Here is a 22,995-nt window from a genome sequence, read left to right as displayed (position 1 = left end):
CAAAAATTATATATGATCTTATATAAATTACTATTATAGAACACAGTATGGAAATAAAAAAGTTGACTCACATGAATTGAATTCTTTAAGTAAACATAATGTACGCGTAGGCGCCCCGCGGCGGTTTGTAGTAAGCGCCGGCCTCGCTCGTCCGTCGCCTCACCTACTGTCCTCTGGAGTTAACGTTCCCCTAGTGATTACTCAGTTGCGCAAACTACATTGGAAATACACAAGAAATTTTCACATTACTCCGTTTTTCATTTCTGAACGAGGCCCAATCAGATTTTATAGAGTGATTTGCATGTTCTAAGTAATCATCTTAATTAAGTTACTCCTGAATGCTAATATCGATTCATCAGATCACGGTATAGCACCGTTTTTTAGTTGGTTTGGCATAGATTGTTATATTCTCGGTTGAACCTAGTCATTGAACATGAATCGGTCCATTGAACCCATAGTAACAGTTGTGGGATCGATATCAGACCACGCAACAAAATCAAGTTCAAGTTAGCACATTGCTATGACTACCACAGTACAAACACAAAACCCTATAAGACTGGGCACCGGCAGCATTGATTTTATTTCTCTCCGCGACACAGTCTATAACGGTTAATCGAGGAGAAGATTAAAGTTGATATTTGGGTTTAGTTTCATAAACTGCCACTAATAAGGATATACATACTTTAAATCATATAAATTGTTTAAACCTACAAGGGCGCAATGAGACTCACTGGTTCGCGAGCCTATTACAGGCCATCACCACCCAAGATGCCTCCAGGTTTGGTAGAGTTAATGGAAGGATTAACAAAAGAAGTGCTGAAACACAATCCAACCGATATTTATGGATTTTGTGCTGGGCATGTACAACAGCTACTGGAAAAAAGAGATGGCCCCTGTAAGTTATATTTTATTAATATTATTTCCGTTGCTAGCTGACCAATTTTAGTAGATAGGTAATCAGTGGAACTTACCTAATAGACACAATAGGTATTATAGACGGTGTGAACATCACACGTGCGTTTAGTTTTTGAACGTTAACAAAATTGTTAAACACGGTTGTTATATAATAAAATGTTGTAATTTGTTGTATTTAATCATGGTAGTTTAGACGCTAATAGTAGTAAAAAATAAAAACCAATTGATAATATTACAGCGCGTACAACTTCACTATCGTTAGAGGAAAAAATTGCCAGGGCTCAAGAAAAGGTTAGGCAAAGGGCCGAAAAACGTCGCCAAGCATATGACGAAAACTTCCAATTATGGCAACAAAGCACAAATGACGCAAACAGTTCGTTAATAGCAGATCAACAGCAAGTTACGGAACAAGATATACAAACTTCGAATGATAATTCCAATAAGGACGGATCTTTGTTATCCAGTCTCATGCATATTAGTCTTAAACCGCCTGTACACCATGAAATAGCGTTGGAGAAATCATCCGAAGTTGAAATTGCTCATGATTCTACTTTACAAGTAGATTTATCACAAAATATTGCGGTCGATAAAGATAAAGCAAACGACGAAGTTCCAAACGACGAACTTGCTAGAAAAGACGAAAATATGGGAATTGAAAATGAAGAAAAAGATGATGTTAAAGAAGACGGTGTCGTACATTTGGAATCGGATATTGAAACTACGTGTAAAGACGTTGGCAGTTTAGATAATACAAACACACTGTGCAGTGATGGGCCAGAAATCAGTCCACAATCGCCAATACCCAGGCAATCAAATGACTCTGTTGAAGATAGCAGCCATACAGAAAATGCGAATACCGAACCCAACCCACAAATAAAACAAGTGGAAACAGTTATAACGGATCAGAATTTGACAGTGGACACAGGTGATACTGGAAGCGTAGCAGCGGGGACAGAGATAGTTGACATTGAAGGGCATAATTCGAATGAAAATCACCTAGTTGAAACCGCACAAAAGCCCATTGATAACGACGTTATCCACCAGTTGAATGACCACAATCCGATTAATACTGAAAATGCCAAAGACACGCATTCACTGAATCACGATGAAATTTATTCAGGTAATAACGAGGATTCCCAGCGAGCCGTAGATACTAATGAAATCCAAGAGCCAGACAAAACTGAAAACGTTTTGCATAAAAATACGACAGACTTAAGTAATACCGGCGAAAACGATAATGTTATTACTGAGTCATTCGACAAAGAAAGCCCACAGACACAAAGTGTAGAGGTCCAATCGTTAGGTAATACTGATACAATCGAAAGCGACCCAGTTTTACATGAAATTGACAATATCAATGATCAAGGAAATAATGAAACTGGCTGTTTGAATGATAATAATGAAACATTGAAAGAACCTCCTAATAGAGAGCGCACTGAACACGAATCTCCCTTAGATTTGACATCGCTCAATGTAGACGGTGATATTTCTACTCTAGTGACGGACGGTTCGATTGGTGATGTGCATCACGTTGTAAAAAATACAACTAAGGAAGAAAAGGAAATCTCTTCCGACGGCGACGTGTCGAAAATTGATAACAGGAGTGCTGATCATAATAAAGAAACTGATAATAATTTAAATGACCACGATGGTGATGCCCATTCCAAAAACACTATATCTAGCAACGACAATATTAGTAAAGGAGACAATATGGGTGAAAATTCACAAAACGACAATACTGATGCCAGCAACATGGATCTAGAAACAGCTGCTGTAACCATACAAAAGGTATTTCGTACATTTCTTTTTAAAAGCAGAGGTTCTACTTTTGAAGATAGCAATAATGAGGACACTAACTTTTTGGAAGGAGATGATAAAAACAAGGTAAAATATTTTCATAGTGATATTTTGATAGTTCTTAAAAATACTATGTAACAAACTAGTAAAATTTTTCTTTCAGGAAGAATGTGACTTTCCTATTGCAAGTGCTTTAAGTATAGAGAGAAGGGCACATGGTCTCACTAGAATGGATACAGTTTTGCAAACAGTAAATGAGGAAAAGTCACTCTCGTTATCTGATGATTCTTCTACACTATCTAGTGCTGCTACTATAATTCAAGCACACGTGAGAGGATTCTTGGTTAGGAATAAATTGAATTCAAATAAAACTGTTTCCACCAATTCTTTAGTTACTAGTAATTCAAATGAGCCATCTATCACATCACTAGAAGCGGACAATGATCAAAATAAGAATAAAACTATATTAAACATTCATATTGTACCTGAGGGAGAAAATTATTTAAGTAGAGATGAGAGTTTAATTACTTCAATGGAGTTATCTTTAGATAGCAGCCCTCCTTCTTCAATCAATTTGCATCCATTAGGTTACGACAAAAGTGAACGACGGAAACAGTTGAAAAGGGAAGATGCTATACAATCAATCTCTCCTCCGAGTAATAATAGCGGCAAATTGAGCGAAGATTTCGATTCTGTAAAAGAATTATCGCTGAATGATCACGATCACGATATTGTAGGTGAGCAGCTAATAAACGATAATATTATAATCACTAAAGAAGAAATAGATAAGGAAAATGGTAAGGACACGCCTGTTGAGAACGGATGTTTAGAAACAACTAAAGTTAGCGAGCAAAGTACTGATGTTTATAATGCAAAAATAGATGAAGCAGAAACACAATTAAAACAAAAAAGAAAATCTTTTATTAAAATGAATTCTGATGAAATGGATGTTGTAACGCCTTACATTTCCAACGAGGATTCTGCGAGTTCGAAGTTAACGCATTCAGGAGAGTTTCATGACGCTGTTCTTCCAACTAGGGTGTCGCGCAGTGACACAACAGTCGTCAGTGGTGAGTGAAGACATCTATTATCAGGTGATAATTATTTCCCTAATATCAAGGCCATCGCATGTACTGCTATTCGGTAATTCGTCGCCGCTTGCCTTGTACCTATTATCTCTCACGTAGACTGCGGACAAGTAGTAAATACGACATATAAAATTACCGGCAGGTACCTATATAAAAAATGACGAACTAACACATGATGTATGAGTAGATACAATTGTTTAGTTTGAACAGGTTCCGTTATAATATACATATTTTATGTCATATGATTCTTTATATATTTTTCTTTTTGTGTAGTTAGTTTTATAACTTTTATAGTTTTGTAGGTGTTGTGTTTAGTGATTGTATATTGTTTAGTCAGTCCGAATTATGTTTTATGTAAGTAAATTCGATGGACTTGTAAATAATATGTTGACTTGCCTAATAGGTCACTTGGGTATATCGTAGAGCTGAGTCAGGCTATTAAGGCTTCATGGTATTGTAACTAGATTGCATTTTAATTAAATTTTAATTATTATAATTTCCTTTTCAGAATTCAAGAATGTACTGGTGTATTTTTTGCTTTGGAATCATTCATAAATTTTCGTGAATGTATGTATGTTATAAAATCACTGTATTTATATGGGAAGTAATAAAGCACAACTATTTATTTGATATATTTTTAATTATTTGTTTTGGTGTTTTACCGAAATGTTCAGCCCCGTTTATTGATCCCAACTTATAAGGCTGTAAGGTAAATGCCTAAAGGCTGTTTTCTAATTATATAGAGTTAGTTTACAGATTTTCTGTTATACAGAGTGATAGGCAGATGGTTCTCTAGTGCCAACACTTTCGTACCATTCAACTAAAATTAAGACTAACCGCTTCAGATATAATTATGATACTTAAAACTCTTGAAGACCTGTTTTGTGCTATTTTTATAGCAGTAAAGTTCTTTGGCTTTCCTAAATACTTCTTCACTCTATACCCTTCGAAATGACTAGCCATACGCAAAACAAAAATACCAATTTAGGTTCAATGGAACGAACGAGGCAGCAGTGGTCCAGATCAATCGCCTACAACGTTTGGACAACTGTCTATTTAACACCCTGTATATCTTAAACAAGGTTTTACGGGCTAGGCTTTCTACAGTTTAGCAAGGATAATCATGACGTAAGCGAGATGGCAGCACTGCTATACACTATGTAGGTACAATCAATAATATTATCAAATGCGCAGGTCTAAATATACTCAGTTACTCGACTTAAGGATAAGTGCCGGGTGATCTATCCTGTAGATAAAGTGACGGCGTATGTACTTAAGAAAACAACCTTAGTAAACATTTATCATTGTGAAATCGGTTATGAGGTTCATAAGATAACAGAGAGAACGAAGATAAACAACGACAAAATCAACCAAGTGAGGTAGATACTTAAAATAATAACCTAATGTATCGATGGCGTAGTAGTTGACTAATGCAGGGGTCTAATAAAATGTATCCCTCTGCTTTTAATGTTAAAATGGTTACGTGCACAGTTTGTGTAGGTACATCGAACCTTTAAATTACACCTTTAAGGCTCATCATTAAACCAACTCGATGACATCGTATGACCACATCTATCTGATGTCGTTATCATATCGTTAGCTTAACAGTCAAAGAATTTTCAAACTAAGTTTGTTCTATGGAAACCATATAACTGATAAACGTTCTTTGAAATGCATAAGAATCATAATTGATTTTTTGATTTGGATTTTTGGATTTTTTTGTAGTCCAATCATATAGGTTGTATTCCAAGATTTATGAGAATGTATTTCTACATAAAGCAAACAAAGTCAGCAATTATTTTAATCTGGCAAACGTGTGTCCAAAACGTCATAACTGTCATTAAAACTGACACTTGACAGATCACATTATAAATGTTGTATTGCCCTGCTTGTTTGGTGTTGGGAGATTAATTTGTTGATTTATTGGCTACCTAACAATAAATTGTGCTAAATAAACGAGATTATTAGTTGCTAAAACACATAAAATGCCACTGCCACCTGCCTTAGCTGCTCGTTTAGCAAAAAGGGGGCTGTTAAAACCGAAATCAGATGCAGAAGTTAATAACGATACACCCGTTCAAGTTAACGAAGAAATTATTGCTGAAGATTATGATAGTAAACCTGATGACCGCACCAATAAGGAATCATTTTGGGAAGGTATAGAGGGCGTGAACGTGGATCCCATTAAAGGTCATAAGGGCTGTCCAAATAAAAGCAACGTTTACCACGAATGTTCAAAATTTTGTGTTAAACGATGGAAAAATGGAAAAGCAGTTCCAGATGAGACTTATTTAGAATATAAGAAGAAAGCTTTGGAACTATGGCCGTTACCGCCTGGTTGGGAAGAAGTGTATGATGAAGGTTATGGACAACACTACTTTTGGAACATTCACAATAATTTGGTCAGTTGGATACCTCCCGCGCACCCTCGCGCGACGCCTGGTGAAAGTGCGGCGCATCTACGTGAGGAGCGATTGTTTAAAGAGGGTGATGAAAGTGATGACAGTAGTGAGGCCTCTGATCAAGAAGTGCCTCAACAAAACCACAAAGAGAAAAAACAGGAACGGAAAGAAAAAGAGAAAGATCCTATCCACCACAGAAATAAGAGACCAAGAGTTAAAGACAATGACTTGGACCCTATGGATCCTGCTTCCTACTCTGATATACCGAGAGGTAACTGGACATCTGGTTTAGACTCGCATGCTAAAACTGGAGTAGACACAACAGCATCAGGTTCTCTCTATCAAATGCGCCCATATCCTGCTCCTGGGGCAATACTTGCAGCTAATGCTAAGCAATCAGAACCATCACCCTAATCACATTTGCAATTTGAAATAAAAACGTCAGAGATAATTATTATTTGTCTTTTATTTCTAATAGAGACTATAATATATTTAAAATGTGTCATATAAACTAGGTAACTGCTAAATTGAGTGAAATGTATATAAAAACAGTATAAATTTTATGTAATATAAGGTATTTATCTAATAGAAATTTTGAAGTGGCGAAACTGGTCCTTAGTATGTTTAAGTATAAAATGCATAAAAGTGATACCTAATATACCTATTTAATACAGTGCCAAATTCATTTCTAAAGCTAACTATTTTCTTAAAATGATAAACACTAGCTAGGTGTGAAGACTGGAAATTGATCAGATAAGTGAGGTAGCAACCTACAGGAAACAAGGCATAGGTTAGGTGTTCATTTTCAATTACCACATTGTGAAATTGGCTCATTATTCAAAACTAAATATACTTGTTTTATTAGATTTTACTAATGTTGACCACATCTATAATGTATGATCTTCATATCAATAATCTTAATAATTTACGATAGTCTGTTGGTAGCTAGTAGTACTAGCTCATAGTAATTTAGATTGAATGGAGTGATAGCATTGACCATTAGGCAAGCATTTTTTTTCCTGTTGGATAGCTTACATAGCTACAGCAATTTATGTACTCATATATCCTTTCACCTTAATTCACTCAGGGGCTGGGACTATTGAGGGGTTGTTGACACTCGCGACAATTTATCAGTTGCTATCATTAAACAAACAGGTTAAGTAGGTACTGTTATATTATGAAACATGGACTACATCCGACGCTACTTGCTGAATTTCTGAATGGACACTCTCGTAGCAGGATAAATATAGCATCCCTTTAAACATTCTTCAAACATGATCAGCATTTTAAACATCTCTACACCTCTTCTTGAGTATATTTTATACATCCCTACACCATTGGGTATAAAATGTGATAGCAAATAAACAAAATAGCTTGAAAGATAATAAAGGTTAAAAGAAAAAAGGGAACCAGTCAAAATGTATATATTTCCTTGCAGATAAGTTAATAAACAGCTTGTCTGTTTTATCGGTCTATATCTTGAAACTATAAAATAATACAGAATCGTTAACTTGATCCCACAAGTTGTGACAGTATGGAAAAGTAATAACAGTTGGCTAAATAAGTTACCAATAGAATAAAATTATCGCCTAATATGTAATGGTGGTTCAAAGAACGTTCACTTTCACAGTCTATTTACAATTTCACAACATATTTTAAAATTTCATAGCACCATATTACTTAAAAATGCCACGAGCTATATGAAAATGCATTATAATATCGATATACTTATAATAGAATTAATTGGCAGTTATGTAAAATATTATAGATATAAAAAATCTTTTTAAAATTGTATATGATGTAAAGATTTTATGCCTAAAGATGTTAATTGCCATTCATATGTTTTTTCTCAGTCGAAACATACACTAATAAATCTTCAGAGGTTAGAAGTCCTATTGGGCGCTGATTGTTGGTGGATGCATCTGCAAAAGCAAACAAAAAATAAATAACTTTTATAATGTAGGTACGTCAATCGTGGAAATTTTTAGTTTTACAATTTATATTCGATACATGTATCTTTTCTTCGAAATAATTGCCAAGTTTTTAAAGATTATATTAGTCGCGGAGTATCTTCGTATTCACTATTCGGCATTACATTAAAGAAGTGTATGAAGTGTACGCTCGGTTCGTACGAAACACTTCTAGCTTTTGTAACCATATACTTTGTAAATAAAATAAAATGTAAATAGAAATATATTCCCACAAGAACTCGTTTACAGGTTAAAATCAAATAATTACCAGTTTTTACAACGATGACGTAGGGCGCTACATCAAGCATCCGCGAAACCAGTCCCAAGGTAGGTTGATGTGCCAGATCCACTTTGTAATACTTTTTAATGATATATTTATCTAGTCCATCAGAAGCAGAAGCACAACCCGAAAGGTTTACTACTCGTTTTCGAACGTTGTCTGCTGTCAACAAACCGACTGCAGATCTGTAAGTTTAAATTTTTTACATAAAAATATTAGTAATGTACCTACTCTTTGTTATGTATTTCTAAATCAGATGGTTTTACAAATAATAACAACTACCAGAGAATAGAACATCGTGTAATTAATTCTAAAATTTTCCATCGTTGCCTTGGTCCCCTAAGCTATTTACAACTATTACTGATAGGTACACAAAGAGTATTAACATTAATAAAAGGAAAATCATTAGTCACGCTCATTTAAAAATTTATATTATTTCTGTTCATTTTGACATGTTTTGATTTTTTGTGTCAGATTACTTTACTTTATGGTGGTAGTTTATTTTTTATTTACTGTAAAAACCATAGCTATCTTTGTTGTTTGAGTAACTTTGATCACATAAGTATGCCAGTGAAGTGACAGTGAATCTGCTTTGCCACTTTCATAATTAAATCTCTCTCATATAATTTAACTAAATATAAATGTTCCGTCTTTTCTTTTTTTTTTTTTTTTAACTGCACCTTTGGCGCAGTTGTTTAAGCGGTCACCTCGCCGCATCAACCGTAGTGCCGCGTGTGGTGGGTTCGAATCCTACCCGGGACAAATCTTTGTGTGATGAACACGAGTATTTGTTCTGAGCCTGGTTGTCAATTTATCTATATAAGTATGTATTTAGAAATATATAAGTATGTTTATCAGTTATTTGGTTACCATAGTACAAGCTCTGCTTAGTTTGGAACCAAATGACCGTGTGTGAGTTGTCCAACAATATTTATTTATGTTATTTTTATTTTTCTTACCCTTTATCATTAACGACTGTAAGAACAGGCGCACGTGTCTCTTTTAAAGTGGCAAGTGCGTCTGAGAGACTTGTATCATGGGGTATGCTCTTGACAGGCTGCACAATATCCTCCGATACTGGCTTCTCCCACCAGCTGTGAAATAATGTTCCATCTTTAATAAAATAATCAGTTCTGAGATTTTTGTACCGATTAATAATTTTGGCTAGAATAGGAATGTTTCAGGGGCAACGAAAAGCAAGCTAGCATTTCACCTTTCAATATTATGTAAAAAAAATTGTATAGTGTTAAATTATTCTTCTATTGGGGCACTGAGATTTTGCTACAAAGACCTAGTAAAAGTGTTCCGAATGTTATTAAAACCATAAATGAGTGTTATCGCCAACATGCGCTTAAATAGTTATTGTTAAGTCGATAACACCGTGACACGTTAATAATTGCGCAATTATTGACGTATCATTACAATTCGCAAGCTCGAGAGTTTATCTGTCAGGAAGGTTAATATCAATCATTTAGCAGAATAATTACAATATTGGATCGATAATTGTACATATTTAAAATATATTTAAAGATAATACATACAAATACGTAACATAACTTAAACATTTGCGAAAGTTTTTTTTTTGCTACGTTTCTGGTTTTACTTTTATCCTATCACGGGACAACTCAAAGGGACTGGTGGGAAAGATCCAACAAAAAGCATAAATAAGACAGTGTGCTCTGTCAGCATGAATAAACAATTTATTACATCGCGCAAAATGTTGGTATTTGTATTACTCACCTTAAGGAGAAAACAAACATTTTATTGTTGTTTTTCCTCCTCCATTAATGTTTAATACATACTGCTATTCGCTTAAAAACCCAGTTTAATGGCTGTATGCAAGAGTTTGCTTGAAATAAATTGTACGAAAAACTTACGAGAGGTTGTCTTTTTTGACGAGGGGCTTGAAATGGCGCGCCTCCATCCACTGGTCAGATATGAACTTGGTCATGTAGTTGCGGATGTTGTCGGGCAACAACACCACGCACTTCTGACCTTCCTTCAGAGACCTCGCGGCTTGCACGGCCGCCCACATCGCTGAACCACTGCTGCCACCTACCATTTACAATACACACAATATTATAAAACAACTGTCTGGAATTCCAGCAAGTGATGCGCAGAGGTTTCGTGTTCGAATACAGGAACAGATAAAAATTAATTATATTATTTTTCTTTCTGGAATAATCGACCTTTTGCGGAATTGGCTATTGGAATAGAATTTTGTATTGGAAAATATCCTGAATGAAATGGCTTAAAAATTATTGAGACAAGTATTGTTTAAAGTTCTAAAATCGTTTTTGTCGTATATTTGTGTACGTTGTATATTTGTGTAAATATTAAATAGGTGCCTAATAAGATAATTAGGTGGATGTAGAAATGTATAAATATAATTACCGCAAAGTAACCCTTCGTCCTTGATAAGTCTCCTTGCCATTTCCAGTGATGTTTTGTCTTCAGTCTTCACCCATTTATCGATAACGGTCCGGTCAAGCGCGCCTGGCAGAAAGTCGTAGCCGATACCTTCCACCTGTTAAAATTATGTAATGTTTTTATCAATAACTTTATGTTTAAGAATACTAAGGACTGCTCGTCATTTTCTTCTACTTAATTATGCCACTCGAATGCAAATTAGTCTGCATGTTAGCAGGCTAAAATGATCAAAGTTCTACAGACCAAATGCGTTAGGATCCCTTTTTATAGAAAATTAAACTTGAATAGCATTTTAAGAGTCATGGTACTCGTGGTGTATCCCTCGGCATGGACACCTATCTACTATTTGTAGTTCAGGAGAACTATATATACTTAAACTATGAAGAACAGGCCAAGCTTATTTTTGCGATTCATTTAATTAAACGCTTAAATTTACGAGATTTCTAAATATTGCCTACAATACTAGATTCGTGATATCCCAAAAGCGTTTATTTAAAGACATCGAAATAAGTCGTCATGAAGTTAAAATGATTTGGCACTTTGCATTTGTTTTACACATGACCATATTATTTGTTTTGATTCAAATTATATTCGAACCGTTTAATAACATTATTAAAGACACGCTAAGAAGCGCGATAACTTAAACATGCATCATTTTATTACATTATTGAAATTTGTATCAACCGTTCAACTGTAAACATGATGTAAGCTAACATCATGCTCGTGGAATGAAAAATATTTTCGTGTTTGAGACCGACTTTATCAATACTTATGTAGAACATACGTCACCAAGTGAAACTAAACATTGTTTTGCAAAATTGTATTGCGTTAGACCTGAACTTTGAACGCTACGTTCGGTTATGGTTGATCACTAATGTAGATATCATAAATATGTATGAAAACGTCATGGTTATGAATAAAAATGAAGTATAACGACGGTGATGAACTGCGTACTACCTATTGTTGTTATTAAAAGTTTCAAGGGGATACCTACTGACGTGACTGAGCAATCAAATTTTAATATCAGATGATTTATCTTAATATCAGTTGGTGGAATGACCCTGAAAAACACGAATATTTTAACATTAGGTACCTACCTATTAATTTAATGTAATAAGTTTCGCATCTGAAAAGTATAAATGTGGCTTTTAAGTAGTAATATGAACTTTTAGAAGAAAATAAAATTTGTATAATATAAATTTGTATGTGCAACAGAATACAAAAGTTTGCAAGGACTGAGCTGAAGTACTTTAGATGCGGAATATAGAATCAGGTTCTACATATTTATGAGATCTAATAAATCTAAGCAGTGCTGCTAATTGAATTATTTATCGAGCAAATGCGTATTATAATAATAATAACTGAGCAGTGTCACTTTAACAGTGTTTGACTTAGAGTCTCCATATATCCCAATTTTCGCAAGACAGTCTTGATTTTGATATTAAAATATAGTGTAATAATTCTCAACTGACCTTTTTTGTTGGTTTATAGCATGTTCTTACTAACAAACAAATATAACACAGACTTACTAAATACTTGAGTGACTATTGTACTGTACACGACAAAAGTGTTTTATTAACTTCATAGTCCAATGACACCACTATGCATGGCAGGTTTGTTCAAATATTACAATTACCTCATACACTTGAACATCGGACTCATTCAAGTTCTCTGGTTGGGCTAGTATAGAGCCATATGGATCTGCACCAACAATCTGGCACTTGGGGCAGCGTTCCTTGATCTTGTGGGCGACACCCGACACGGTGCCACTGGTGCCTGCACCCATGACCACCATGTCCACATCATCATCCATAGACCACAGGATCTCCTCCGCAGTCCCATCGTAATGAGCCAATGGGTTGCACACATTGTTATACTGTAATGTTTACATTATGATATACTAATAATATAGAAAAAAATTATAATATTATCACAAAAGTTAAACAATAATTTTATCACTAATGATAACCTCTTCAGTTAGGTATTATAAAAGTGTTGTTTTTTGCGAGGTCACGCGATTCTCAGTGGGCGTGTCGTAACGAAATAATACTCGAATTTCAATTAAAAGATACTTTGATGATAAGGTTGGTATAAAAATTATATCGTTTGAAGAATCTTGCTACTTTTAGTTAACTAACTTTAAAGTAGTTTATGTTGATTGATCTAAAGTTAACCAGGGTCAAATAATATTCGTAAATATGAATCCTCAGTCAGCTTTATTAACTTACTTGGTCCAAAATGACAGCATCAGGGATCTCCTTAGAAAGTCTATGAGCTACCATGATGTTACTCTCAGGGTCATCCCATGCAGCTTCAGTTGGTGTACGGATAATCTCCGCACCCAATGCCACAAGTGTATTAACTTTCTCATCTGACATTTTTTCAGGCAATACTATTATGCATCTGTAACCTGTGGACAACCATAATTTTTTTAGTTAATAGTTCATAATAAATTTATTCTCTGAAACATATTTTTACAGGTTGTAATACTTCCTAGAGCATACCTACAGTTTGCATCTGTACATTGTTGGATCTGGATTTAAGTAATGAAGTTTGCAGTCATCAAGCAGTTCCAATTGACATGACTTGACATTTTATTTAAAGAATTATGGACTATTAACAAATGTTTTCTAATTATATTCACAATAAATATATGTTTAAGGATGTTAAGACCATTATTCAACAGTGGTATGTTAACACATCCTTATATATTTTTGATTTATGTAACTTTTAATAACACACAATGTACAAAAAATGTCACATCATTGGACAATTCAAACATCAACACAAATGATTTAACTACCTTTTACAGCAGCAGCAAGTGCCAGACCAATGCCTGTATTGCCTGATGTTGGCTCCACAATGACAGACTTGCCCGGCTGCAGTACTCCTCTCTGCTCAGCGTCTAATACCATGCGGTATGCAATACGATCCTTTACAGATCCACCAGGGTTTAGAAACTCACATTTTGCATCTGAAAATTAATTTGCTTTTACATTTCCGTTTGATTAAATAAACAGATACTAGGTAAATACTTAATAAAAAAATATTTTTAGGGAAATCTATTTTCTTTCACAAATTTAATATGGTAACTACCACTGAAAATTGTATTACAAGTATTAATATTTTTTATGGATTGGACTTTGAAGTCTCATTAATTGAGTCAATTCTTCAAATAAGGAGTTATAGTGACATGGATACTTACACATTTCACATTTGAGTCCTTCATCTTTAGGAATCTTAGAGAGCTTCACCAATGGTGTATTGCCAATAACATTCAAAATATCTGAATGTATTTTCTGATTCCTGTCTCTAAAAAATAAAACATAACATAAAGTCTCCATACATTTACACTGTCTATAAATACTAATGGCTAAGTTTAATACTTACAGAGTTCTCACAATGTGCGGCATCTCCTTGAGGTTAAAATATTTTTTCACCGCACTTTCCACTGTGTGGTTGGACTCTACATGGTTCGACATTTTACAGGATTTTCTTAATTCAGACCTATTGAGTAATTACAAACAAAATGTTAAAAGAGACTCACAATCAGATAATAAATAAAAAAAAACGTGGTGCCTCAAGTTCAGCAATCTTCTGTACAATCTTATCAAGGAATTTAAATGACACGATGGTCGGTTAATTTTAACTACTTGTATGGTGTGATAGGATTTAATTAATAATGAAGTTACTAACCACGTCACTTAGAAAACTTGGATAGTATCGTTCGTCGCGCGTTCTGTACGCGTGCGAAACTTGACTGAATGTTATTTTGCTTGCTGCCTGTACTTGTCACTTGTCAAACAAGTTTGTCTTTAAAAGACAGTACATGTCAATGCTTGCCACTTGACAGGATTTTTTTATTTAATATGATATTGAATGCAAATATGTATTTGAAATATTGTTTATTACTTTGACTACGTTTTAATAAAAGACCGTTGCAATAATTTATCGAATGACTGAAACTTAAGTAGGTACCTACATAGGTAAATCACTTTTCTACTGTGCCTTAAAACCATGTAACGCAATGATCTAAAACTCTGATAATTATTATGAACTATTTAGGTACCTACTATGTAGACTGATTGTAGTTACGGCGCAGTCGTTGTTATGTACATTGTTAATTTCTCCAGTCTCCACTTTTCTCTCGTAAGTAATGGGTAGTTGGCTATATCTCTTATTATTATTTTGCTTTTAGTGCAGCGATTTTCTATTTAGACTATTTCAGGAACACAAAGTTATTTGTACCCTATAAGCATAATATGTATTAGGTATTAAGAACGAAATAAACCATAGCTTATTACCTAGGTACCTAATTAATGGTTTATGGTAGTTTTAGAATTGGCCCTGAAATATTTTTAGTTATTTTTCTCTTTACCTACGCGCTACGCTATTGCTAAATATATATTCGCTTAGCCTTTGTTCCAAACTATGTTGGAGTCGGCTTCCAGTCTCACCGGATGCAGCTGGATACCAGTGTTTTACATGGAGCGACTGCCTATCTGACCTCCACAACCCAATTACTTGAGTATTAACACGATACCCTTCGGTAAGACTGGTTGTCAGACTTTCAAGCTTCTGACTACTGTTAACGACTGTCAAAGATCTTCGAAAATGACAGCCGGGACCCACAATTTAACGTGCCTTCCGAAACACGGAGGAACTCGATATGTATAAGATGGTCACCCATCCACGGAACAACCTCGGCAAGCGTAGCTTAACCTCAGAGATCGATCCGTGCGGCTGTTGTATCGCATCGCAACCATCCCAAGAACGGATAAAACATGAATGTCGTAGGCGTTGAAAAAAATTCTGGTATAATAAATTAGCAACGATACAAGGGCCTACTCGTAAAATACTTAATTTATATACATCAGTACAGTACAGCAGTATTATGTATAAAGTGTGTCAATGCGTAGGTACGGTCGCTTTCAGGACTACTATGTATTCATGTGACGGGTACCTTTGCTCGAGGAGTATTGACATTTGCTGTCACTTTATTTATCAGATAAGATATCCCATATTTATCCGTAAGTCTTGAAACTGGCCCATATTCTTTACAATCATGATTGATATATAAAAACAGTGATTTAAAGTCAAAAATAATAAAAGTAAAAAAAGACTCATCAATTATTGAATCATTTATTATATAATAAATAGTGTTAACAGTTAATTCCTTACTTAGCGAAGTACATGAAAATATTAATTATGACTTGCGTTATGTTATGTAGGAAATATAAACTTAAACTTAATTAATACTCCTGTAATAAAATTAATAGTTCTCAGTTGCTTTATCCTTCAAATTTGATTCTGATGACTGACAATGTAATCCAGAACTACTTCTGAGGTGAGGATGCCCTTTGGAATGGAACCTGAAACAATAATAATTAAATATGGTGACACTTTCATGCCACTATTCGCTACTATTAACTAAAAAATGAGAATACAAGGATAACCGAGGACTTTTTTAGTAGCAAAAGACATTATTTATGAGGTCGTTAATATTGTGCTTGATTTCCTAGGGGTCTACTGGACTGGACTGGAAAATGTTTGAAGATTTAGACTATAATATTTACCTGTGATATTGTTGTTGCCGTTTAATAAGTCTTCAACAACCACTACAAAAGGTGCTATATCTAATATTCTTGATGCCAGCCCTACGGTAGCGTTGCCGCTGTTCTCCGCGATTTTGTAATACTTCTTCATAACATGATTAATGACTACATCGCTAAAGTCGAGGCTACCTTTCTTTTTTGGATTTGTGGCTTCAGATCTTAAACTGTCCTTGGTGACAATGCCCTTGAGGAACCTGGAATAAAAAAAATAGCACCTATACCTAATGATAAATAATAATAAATAAGCTTAGGCACAGCAAGTTTTACCCTTGGCACGTCACGTGGGCTTAGTGAGACAATGATAGTCATTATAAAAACAGCCCGATTATCCATACTAATATTATAAATGCGAAAGTAACTCTGTCTGTCTGTCTGTCTGTCTGTCTGTCTGTCTGTCTGCTACTTAATCACGCCTAAACTACTGAACCAATTTGCATGAAATTTGGTAGGGAGATATTTTGATACCCGAGAAAGGACATAGGCTACTTTTTACTCCGGGAAAATGATGAATTTCCCGGAAAAATTCAAGTGGCGAACTAAGTCGCGAATAGTCAATATTATAATGACATTGAAATAACAAAATTCCGTTGTCATGGCAACTGTTTTAATGGCGGATATGCCTTATGCGACTTCGTTATATTATGAGATATAAATAATTTTGAGAATATTTTTCGTGAAAAAAAAACATACTTTATATCATCACGCTACGACCAATAGGAGCAGAGTAACAGTAAAAAGTGTTACAAAAACGTGGAAAATTCTGACCCATTCTCTCTTATGTGACGCAAGCGAAGTTGCGCGGGTCAGCTAGTATTGTCATATAATTTGTAGGCAGCATACATACATAGATTTACTTACCCGTCATCATTGATAACAAAGGCAACGTTGTTTTTAGTTCCCATTGCATTCAAGGCCTCAAGGCAAGACTGGTGCTCTTTCACAGCAGGCACCGTGCGGTTTACTTTTAAATTAGTTATTGACCTCTTCCACCACCTGAAATAAGTGAGAAATTAAATCAGGAAGACGGAATTTTTAGATCACCAGATCTCTGAGTACATCACTACACACCTCCGGTGCTGTTGTACCTAATCACGCAAAATATCTACTTGTGGTGTGTAACTGTAAATACTGTATCTCGTTTAGTTTTAAAAGCTTTGTATTGCCGTTTCGATTTAATACAAACACGTACATAAATTCTCGTTCAGGTGGTTCTTTGAATAGATGCGCTTCCATCCACTGGTCGGACACGAACTTGGTCATGTAGTTGCGGATCCCATCAGGCAGGATCACCACCACCTTCTTCCCACGTCCTAAGTTCAATTCTTTAGCAGCTTGTATCGCTGAATAAGTAATAGCACCACTGCTACCACCTAACAAAATAATACAAATGATTTTATTAATATTTTTATGAGTTCCGAAAAGAATTCTATTGTTTGCGGCTTACAACTGCTCCGTGATTAGAACGAAATTGAGAGGTTTTTTTTTACGGTTAATACAGATATTAGTAGGTATTGAATATAACAAACTACGCTTGATTTACACAAACGATTCATCATAAGTATTTATGTGCTCAGTTAAAGTACATACTTACACACCCTTGTATTAACCGATAAAAGATAAACAAATAATTAAATACAAACAACTGTATCCTTCTAACTAAACGTGTTTGCAGCAAATCACTATCTAATCGTAAACGTCTCCAAAAGGTTCCTCACCGCACAGTAATCCTTCTTTTCTGATTATCTCCCTTGACATATTAAAAGATTGATAATCGTTAGGTTTTACGACTTTATCGATCACTGATTTATCTAGAACTTCTGGCACGAAATCACCTCCAATTCCTTCCACCTGCAACGTAAAATACAAGATTAACAGATATTTTTTATGATATTTTTAGAAACGAGGATTTCATTGAATTTCAGTCATCATCAGTTCTTCCAAATAACTTGAATTATTGAACAGATAATTTTAAAATATTATCTATTCTATTGTTATTTACATTTACTTTTGATATACAAAGATAAACACTTGGTATCATCTGCGTTGTCCTTTGTCTCGTAGATCAACTCGTTAGATAGAGTATGTATGTATCTACACTTAACGATATTATCCAATAATAACACCTTTGTTAGGCTATAGATTGTATGATGGATAACTATTTATAAATCAGGAAAATGATTGTGTAAAACTGAGCAGCGTATGCGTGGAAAAATGTAGGTGCAATTATCTACATTAACATCCCAAGTGTAAGTTTAACTTGAAGTTTTTCCATAAGATTTTAAAATTTATTGCCAAGATAACTTATACTATCCAGTAGACTGTAAAGTATTAACTTACGCCGGGGGTACCTAGATACTGTTTTCATATTTTAATTGCATCTAAACCTGAAAGCTGAAAATTTTCCTTCGGGACACGTGTTGCTAAATGATCGAATGATTACAATTCACGTTCCGATATCGAACCCGATAAAATAAATGTAAAAAAGATTTTAATTTCTTATTTAATAAATCAGTCTCGGCTCTCATGTTTTCTAAGGAAAGATAAAGCCAATAAGAGTTTGATAAAATTGATTGATTTCTGATTAAAAGGACTGATATTTAACAATGGAAACAAGTAAAATAATTATATAGGCGACCATAGTTGTATTTAGAAACAAGGGCGCACGTGACTAACTAGTAACTAGGTACATTTTCGTATAAAACAATATATAAGTAGTACGTCGAGATTTCATGGTTTGTTCAAACACGAAATGCTTGTTTTCAGCATGTATAAATGGTTTATACTCACGAAATAAAGTACAGGCTTTCCTTCACCAAATATAATAGAGCCTTTTGGGTCCACAGTAACGATTACGCAGTTTGGATTATGTTCTTTGAGCCTTCGAGCCACACCGGTGACGGTACCTCCGGTGCCAGATCCCATCACAAACATGTCGATGGAACCGAGAGCATCGATAATCTCTTCGGCTGTGTATTCATAGTGGGTGTTTGAATTTACTTCGTTCTTGTACTGAAATTCAAGGTTTCGTTAAAGCTGGTTTAAAACAGCAAGATTTATATTTAAACAAATGCAATATAAAAAAATATAGAAAAAAAATCAGGAAGTAACAAATTTTGTGATGGAAGTCTCGATAATTCAAAGATTATAGAGATTTGTAGAGACTGTAGATTGAAGTGGTTTATGAGAGGACAAGAGAAGAAATGTCGAAGTAGCTGTTATATTTACTTGATCTAAAGAAATGCCGTGAGGATTATCTTCCAGTATTTTTTTTGTAACCGATACAAAACTCTCGGGGTCCTCGTAGTGTGCCATGGCCGGGGTCTGTACGATTTCGGAACCAAGAAGACTCATTGTGCTCATCTTTTCATCGGAATTTTTATCTGGAGTCACGATGGTGCAACCGTAGCCTGTTTGAAAATAATAATGGCTGTTACTATATTTCACACGCTTGATTAATATCGAAATACGTCGTAGTGATATTTACCTCTTACAGCACAAGTTAATGATACCCCAATGCCGGTGTTCCCTGAAGTAGGTTCTATTAAACGAGTCCCAGGTTTAATGAGACCAGACTTCTCAGCCTCAACTACCATTTGATAAGAAATGCGATCTTTTATCGAACCTCCAGGATTTAAAAACTCGCATTTCGCGTCTGTAAACAATCGTTTTAATTAACTACGTTATCGGTTTTCTTAGACCTTGTATTCATATCGTGACGTATATACATAAATATATATCGTAGATTTAATCAGTATGTCATTCATCCACTACGTTGTATATTATCAAAATTAATGACAACACTGATAAAGTGTATAATACAAGTACATACAAACATGATTGATATCATCACGATGCAAGATTCGTTTATAAATATTGTTATCAGTAGATATTTTTATGATCACTTCTCATGACTTCTTACTAGTTGTCTAGGTAACGTCTAGATGTTATCATTATCAGTTACCAGCTGCAATAGTTGCGAATAGTTTAAGACTTTAAGTTTAAGTTTGTAGTTGTTTAAGTTAAGTAAAAGTACGTTAAAAATATTAAAAAATATTTTCTTTTTTAATCCTGTACCTATAAGTTTTACCGTTAAGTCTAGTAATTTATTTAATGCTATAATTTGTTGTGTAGTAAGTAATAGGAATGACTACTTACACATTTCGCACTCGAGCCCATAATCTTTGGGTATCCTGTTCAATTTCACCATTGGTGTGTTGCCAATACATTGTAGTATATTGTCAAAGACCTTAGTCTCTCTGAAAAATACACCCTAACATTATATCTGATCTATGTTAAAAGTATAGAAAATATAAAAATCCCGAAGGTTTAGACTGCGTGATTACAAATAACCGGAAGAAGAATGTTTAGCTAACTACGTAGGTAGATGATCTTATGTACAACTTCTGTTTGTGTAATTTTCCAACATATTATATGCTTTGAGTTAAAATAAACTTTTACTTTTGGTACCCGTAAATACTTGGTCCCTTTCATCTACCATTGAAATGAAAAACCTACTATGTCATTGGCATGTTCTACAATTTTTCTTAGTTGAAAAAAAAACTATACAATAAATAAAATACACGGATACACAGACCTCACGATTGCTGTTATTTGTGACATGATTTAAGTTAACCAAATTAATTAATGTGTGTACATAGACAGGTAAATAAAGGTAAACCTGGTAATAAAAGCTTTGTGGCCATAATGGCAGATCTAGATTACAAAGCTTTTAATAATTCTCAATTTTACAAATTAATAAACTAGGTATATTAAATCATCATCACATTATCATTTCATTCACCCTTTCATGGACCTTAGCCTCCACTCGGTTAAAATAATATGACAAATAACTTTAACCAAGAATAACGTCTGTTATAGTCATGTCATATAATTGTTTTATTTTATGGCGTCGTAAAGATTTACCTATACATACAACCTTGGTATGATATCAACAAATAAATCATTATTATATTTAAATGACAACATGTTAATCTGTTTCAGGAATAATTTAAATTAAATCTGTTTACTCACCGGCCGTTACAGGTCATTTCTGAAATCCGTTTCAATCACTTTTGCGACTAACGTGCTTACAAAACATAAAACTGTTTGAGACTGGCAAACTGCACAGATTTGTTACAATTTATAAACATGAACATAGGGAACGTTGCATTTTATAGCAATCCATGTATGTTCGATAATGTACTTGTTATCACAAATCAAAATGTCGATAATATATTTCTTATCACGAAGACAGAACTTATATTTTTTGCCGCTATTTCAGTTATTAACTCTGATTTATAACCTCCGTTTGCTTCCTTCGCTATTATACTAAGAAGTTTCATTTGTACATCGTGCATGATGTAAAAAGCATTAACATTGAAAACCTACCAACATCATGAATTTTTGTATACTTGTCGGTTAGCGTTTATTTTATAATGCCATTATAGTCACATGATCCTATCACATGATGTATTTAGATATTCAAAACTTTTATTGCATTTTGTTATCTGTTCCCCGTAGCATCTATACGTTTTTAAATAATATCAAATAACTAAATAGTTAATGAAAGAAAATTATGATGTGGTTTTTGACGACGAAAAAGTTAGGTAATTTATTTTATCATTCATCAGAGTGGGTTTTCTAAGCTGAATATTAATACAAATATACTAACTCAAAAGCTAAACCCTATAATATTATGTCTAAAAATGTATGAAATAGGTGTATGTAATTCATTAAGTTCACAAGATCAGTAGTTAATTCCCATACATTATGGAAAGCCAGCTAACCCATTGAAAAACATAATATATGTATGTGGAAGTGCGTATCAGGACATTGATTACTAATTACTGATTGCTACTAAAAGTTCTCACGAATAAAGCTCTATATATACTTAATACTTTTCATTGCACATCTCGGGATATATGAAAAATCTGTTATAGTATCGCAGTTTCGTAATGCTTGTAAGTCGCATAAACTACCGCTCGGATTACAGAGGCGGTCAAGTTACCAAAAACAACGTAGAATGTCGGTGCTGCCGAGTCGGAGAGGATCCAATTGCTTCGTTATCCTGACTCTGCATGTGCACTATATCTTTACTGACTGGACAATATGTGACTGAATATTGTGATTTTATGACTTCTTAATTTCGTAAGCTTATTATTTTTACAACGAAATCCAGATATCTATGTGACGCTAAAATAATGGTACACAAACGTAAGTATTACAATGTAAAAAACGGGAAAAAATACTCGTTTGTTGTATATATGAGCCCTCTTATCTATTTATTTTCTTCTGTGAAATACATAATATGGAAAATTTGGACTGTCAAACTTCCGCGAAGCATGAGGAGTGTGTTGACCGCATTAGGCACGGAACCCTAAGAAATAAGCCGATATCCATTGCCAATACCTTCAATTTGTATTTCAACTTCACTGTCAGTCTAATTTTGGCAGTTCGTTTGTTACAAATTCAGGACAAAACTGTCTATCTTGCATACAA

General features: G+C 34.3%; 4 protein-coding genes across 5 annotated transcripts; 2 read left to right on the top strand and 2 right to left on the bottom strand.

The window, feature by feature from the left end:
* Positions 1 to 384: 384 nt before the first annotated feature.
* LOC142980842 (uncharacterized) lies at positions 385 to 4,430 on the top strand. Of its 2 annotated transcripts, none has more exons than XM_076126384.1 (4): positions 385 to 895; positions 1,154 to 2,799; positions 2,876 to 3,782; positions 4,309 to 4,430. In XM_076126384.1, the coding sequence occupies exons 1-4, from the start codon at positions 721 to 723 to the stop codon at positions 4,353 to 4,355; spliced, it is 2,775 nt and encodes a 924-aa protein (XP_075982499.1). In that variant the 5' UTR covers positions 385 to 720; the 3' UTR covers positions 4,356 to 4,430. The 2 variants fall into 2 exon arrangements, with proteins under 2 accessions (XP_075982499.1, XP_075982500.1); XM_076126385.1 differs by having other exon boundaries at positions 2,876 to 3,806.
* A 1,225-nt stretch (positions 4,431 to 5,655) lies between these two features.
* Positions 5,656 to 6,657, top strand: PQBP1 (poly-glutamine tract binding protein 1). Its single transcript, XM_076126490.1, has one exon. It carries the CDS (start codon positions 5,786 to 5,788, stop codon positions 6,614 to 6,616), a length of 831 nt encoding a protein of 276 aa, XP_075982605.1. The 5' UTR covers positions 5,656 to 5,785; the 3' UTR covers positions 6,617 to 6,657.
* Positions 6,658 to 7,610: 953 nt separating this feature from the next.
* Positions 7,611 to 14,708, bottom strand: LOC142980896 (cystathionine beta-synthase-like). Its single transcript, XM_076126488.1, has 11 exons — positions 14,579 to 14,708; positions 14,273 to 14,389; positions 14,088 to 14,194; positions 13,686 to 13,856; positions 13,111 to 13,292; positions 12,519 to 12,758; positions 10,847 to 10,979; positions 10,330 to 10,507; positions 9,412 to 9,546; positions 8,441 to 8,637; positions 7,611 to 8,124 (listed from the first exon to the last, which is right to left on the bottom strand). The coding sequence occupies exons 2-11, from the start codon at positions 14,362 to 14,364 to the stop codon at positions 8,027 to 8,029; spliced, it is 1,533 nt and encodes a 510-aa protein (XP_075982603.1). The 5' UTR covers positions 14,365 to 14,389; positions 14,579 to 14,708; the 3' UTR covers positions 7,611 to 8,026.
* A 1,315-nt stretch (positions 14,709 to 16,023) lies between these two features.
* LOC142981207 (cystathionine beta-synthase-like) lies at positions 16,024 to 21,683 on the bottom strand. Its single transcript, XM_076126937.1, has 10 exons — positions 21,529 to 21,683; positions 20,653 to 20,753; positions 19,982 to 20,149; positions 19,723 to 19,904; positions 19,285 to 19,506; positions 18,213 to 18,345; positions 17,687 to 17,867; positions 17,356 to 17,490; positions 16,459 to 16,691; positions 16,024 to 16,254 (listed from the first exon to the last, which is right to left on the bottom strand). The coding sequence occupies exons 1-10, from the start codon at positions 21,543 to 21,545 to the stop codon at positions 16,181 to 16,183; spliced, it is 1,446 nt and encodes a 481-aa protein (XP_075983052.1). The 5' UTR covers positions 21,546 to 21,683; the 3' UTR covers positions 16,024 to 16,180.
* Between the last annotated feature and the right edge of the window lie 1,312 nt (positions 21,684 to 22,995).

This window comes from Anticarsia gemmatalis, chromosome 19 (assembly GCF_050436995.1).
Source record: "Anticarsia gemmatalis isolate Benzon Research Colony breed Stoneville strain chromosome 19, ilAntGemm2 primary, whole genome shotgun sequence".
In the NCBI taxonomy this organism is placed as follows: domain Eukaryota; kingdom Metazoa; phylum Arthropoda; class Insecta; order Lepidoptera; family Erebidae; genus Anticarsia; species Anticarsia gemmatalis.
Note: the sequence above shows the minus strand (reverse complement) of the source record. Positions and strands in the feature narration are given on the sequence as shown.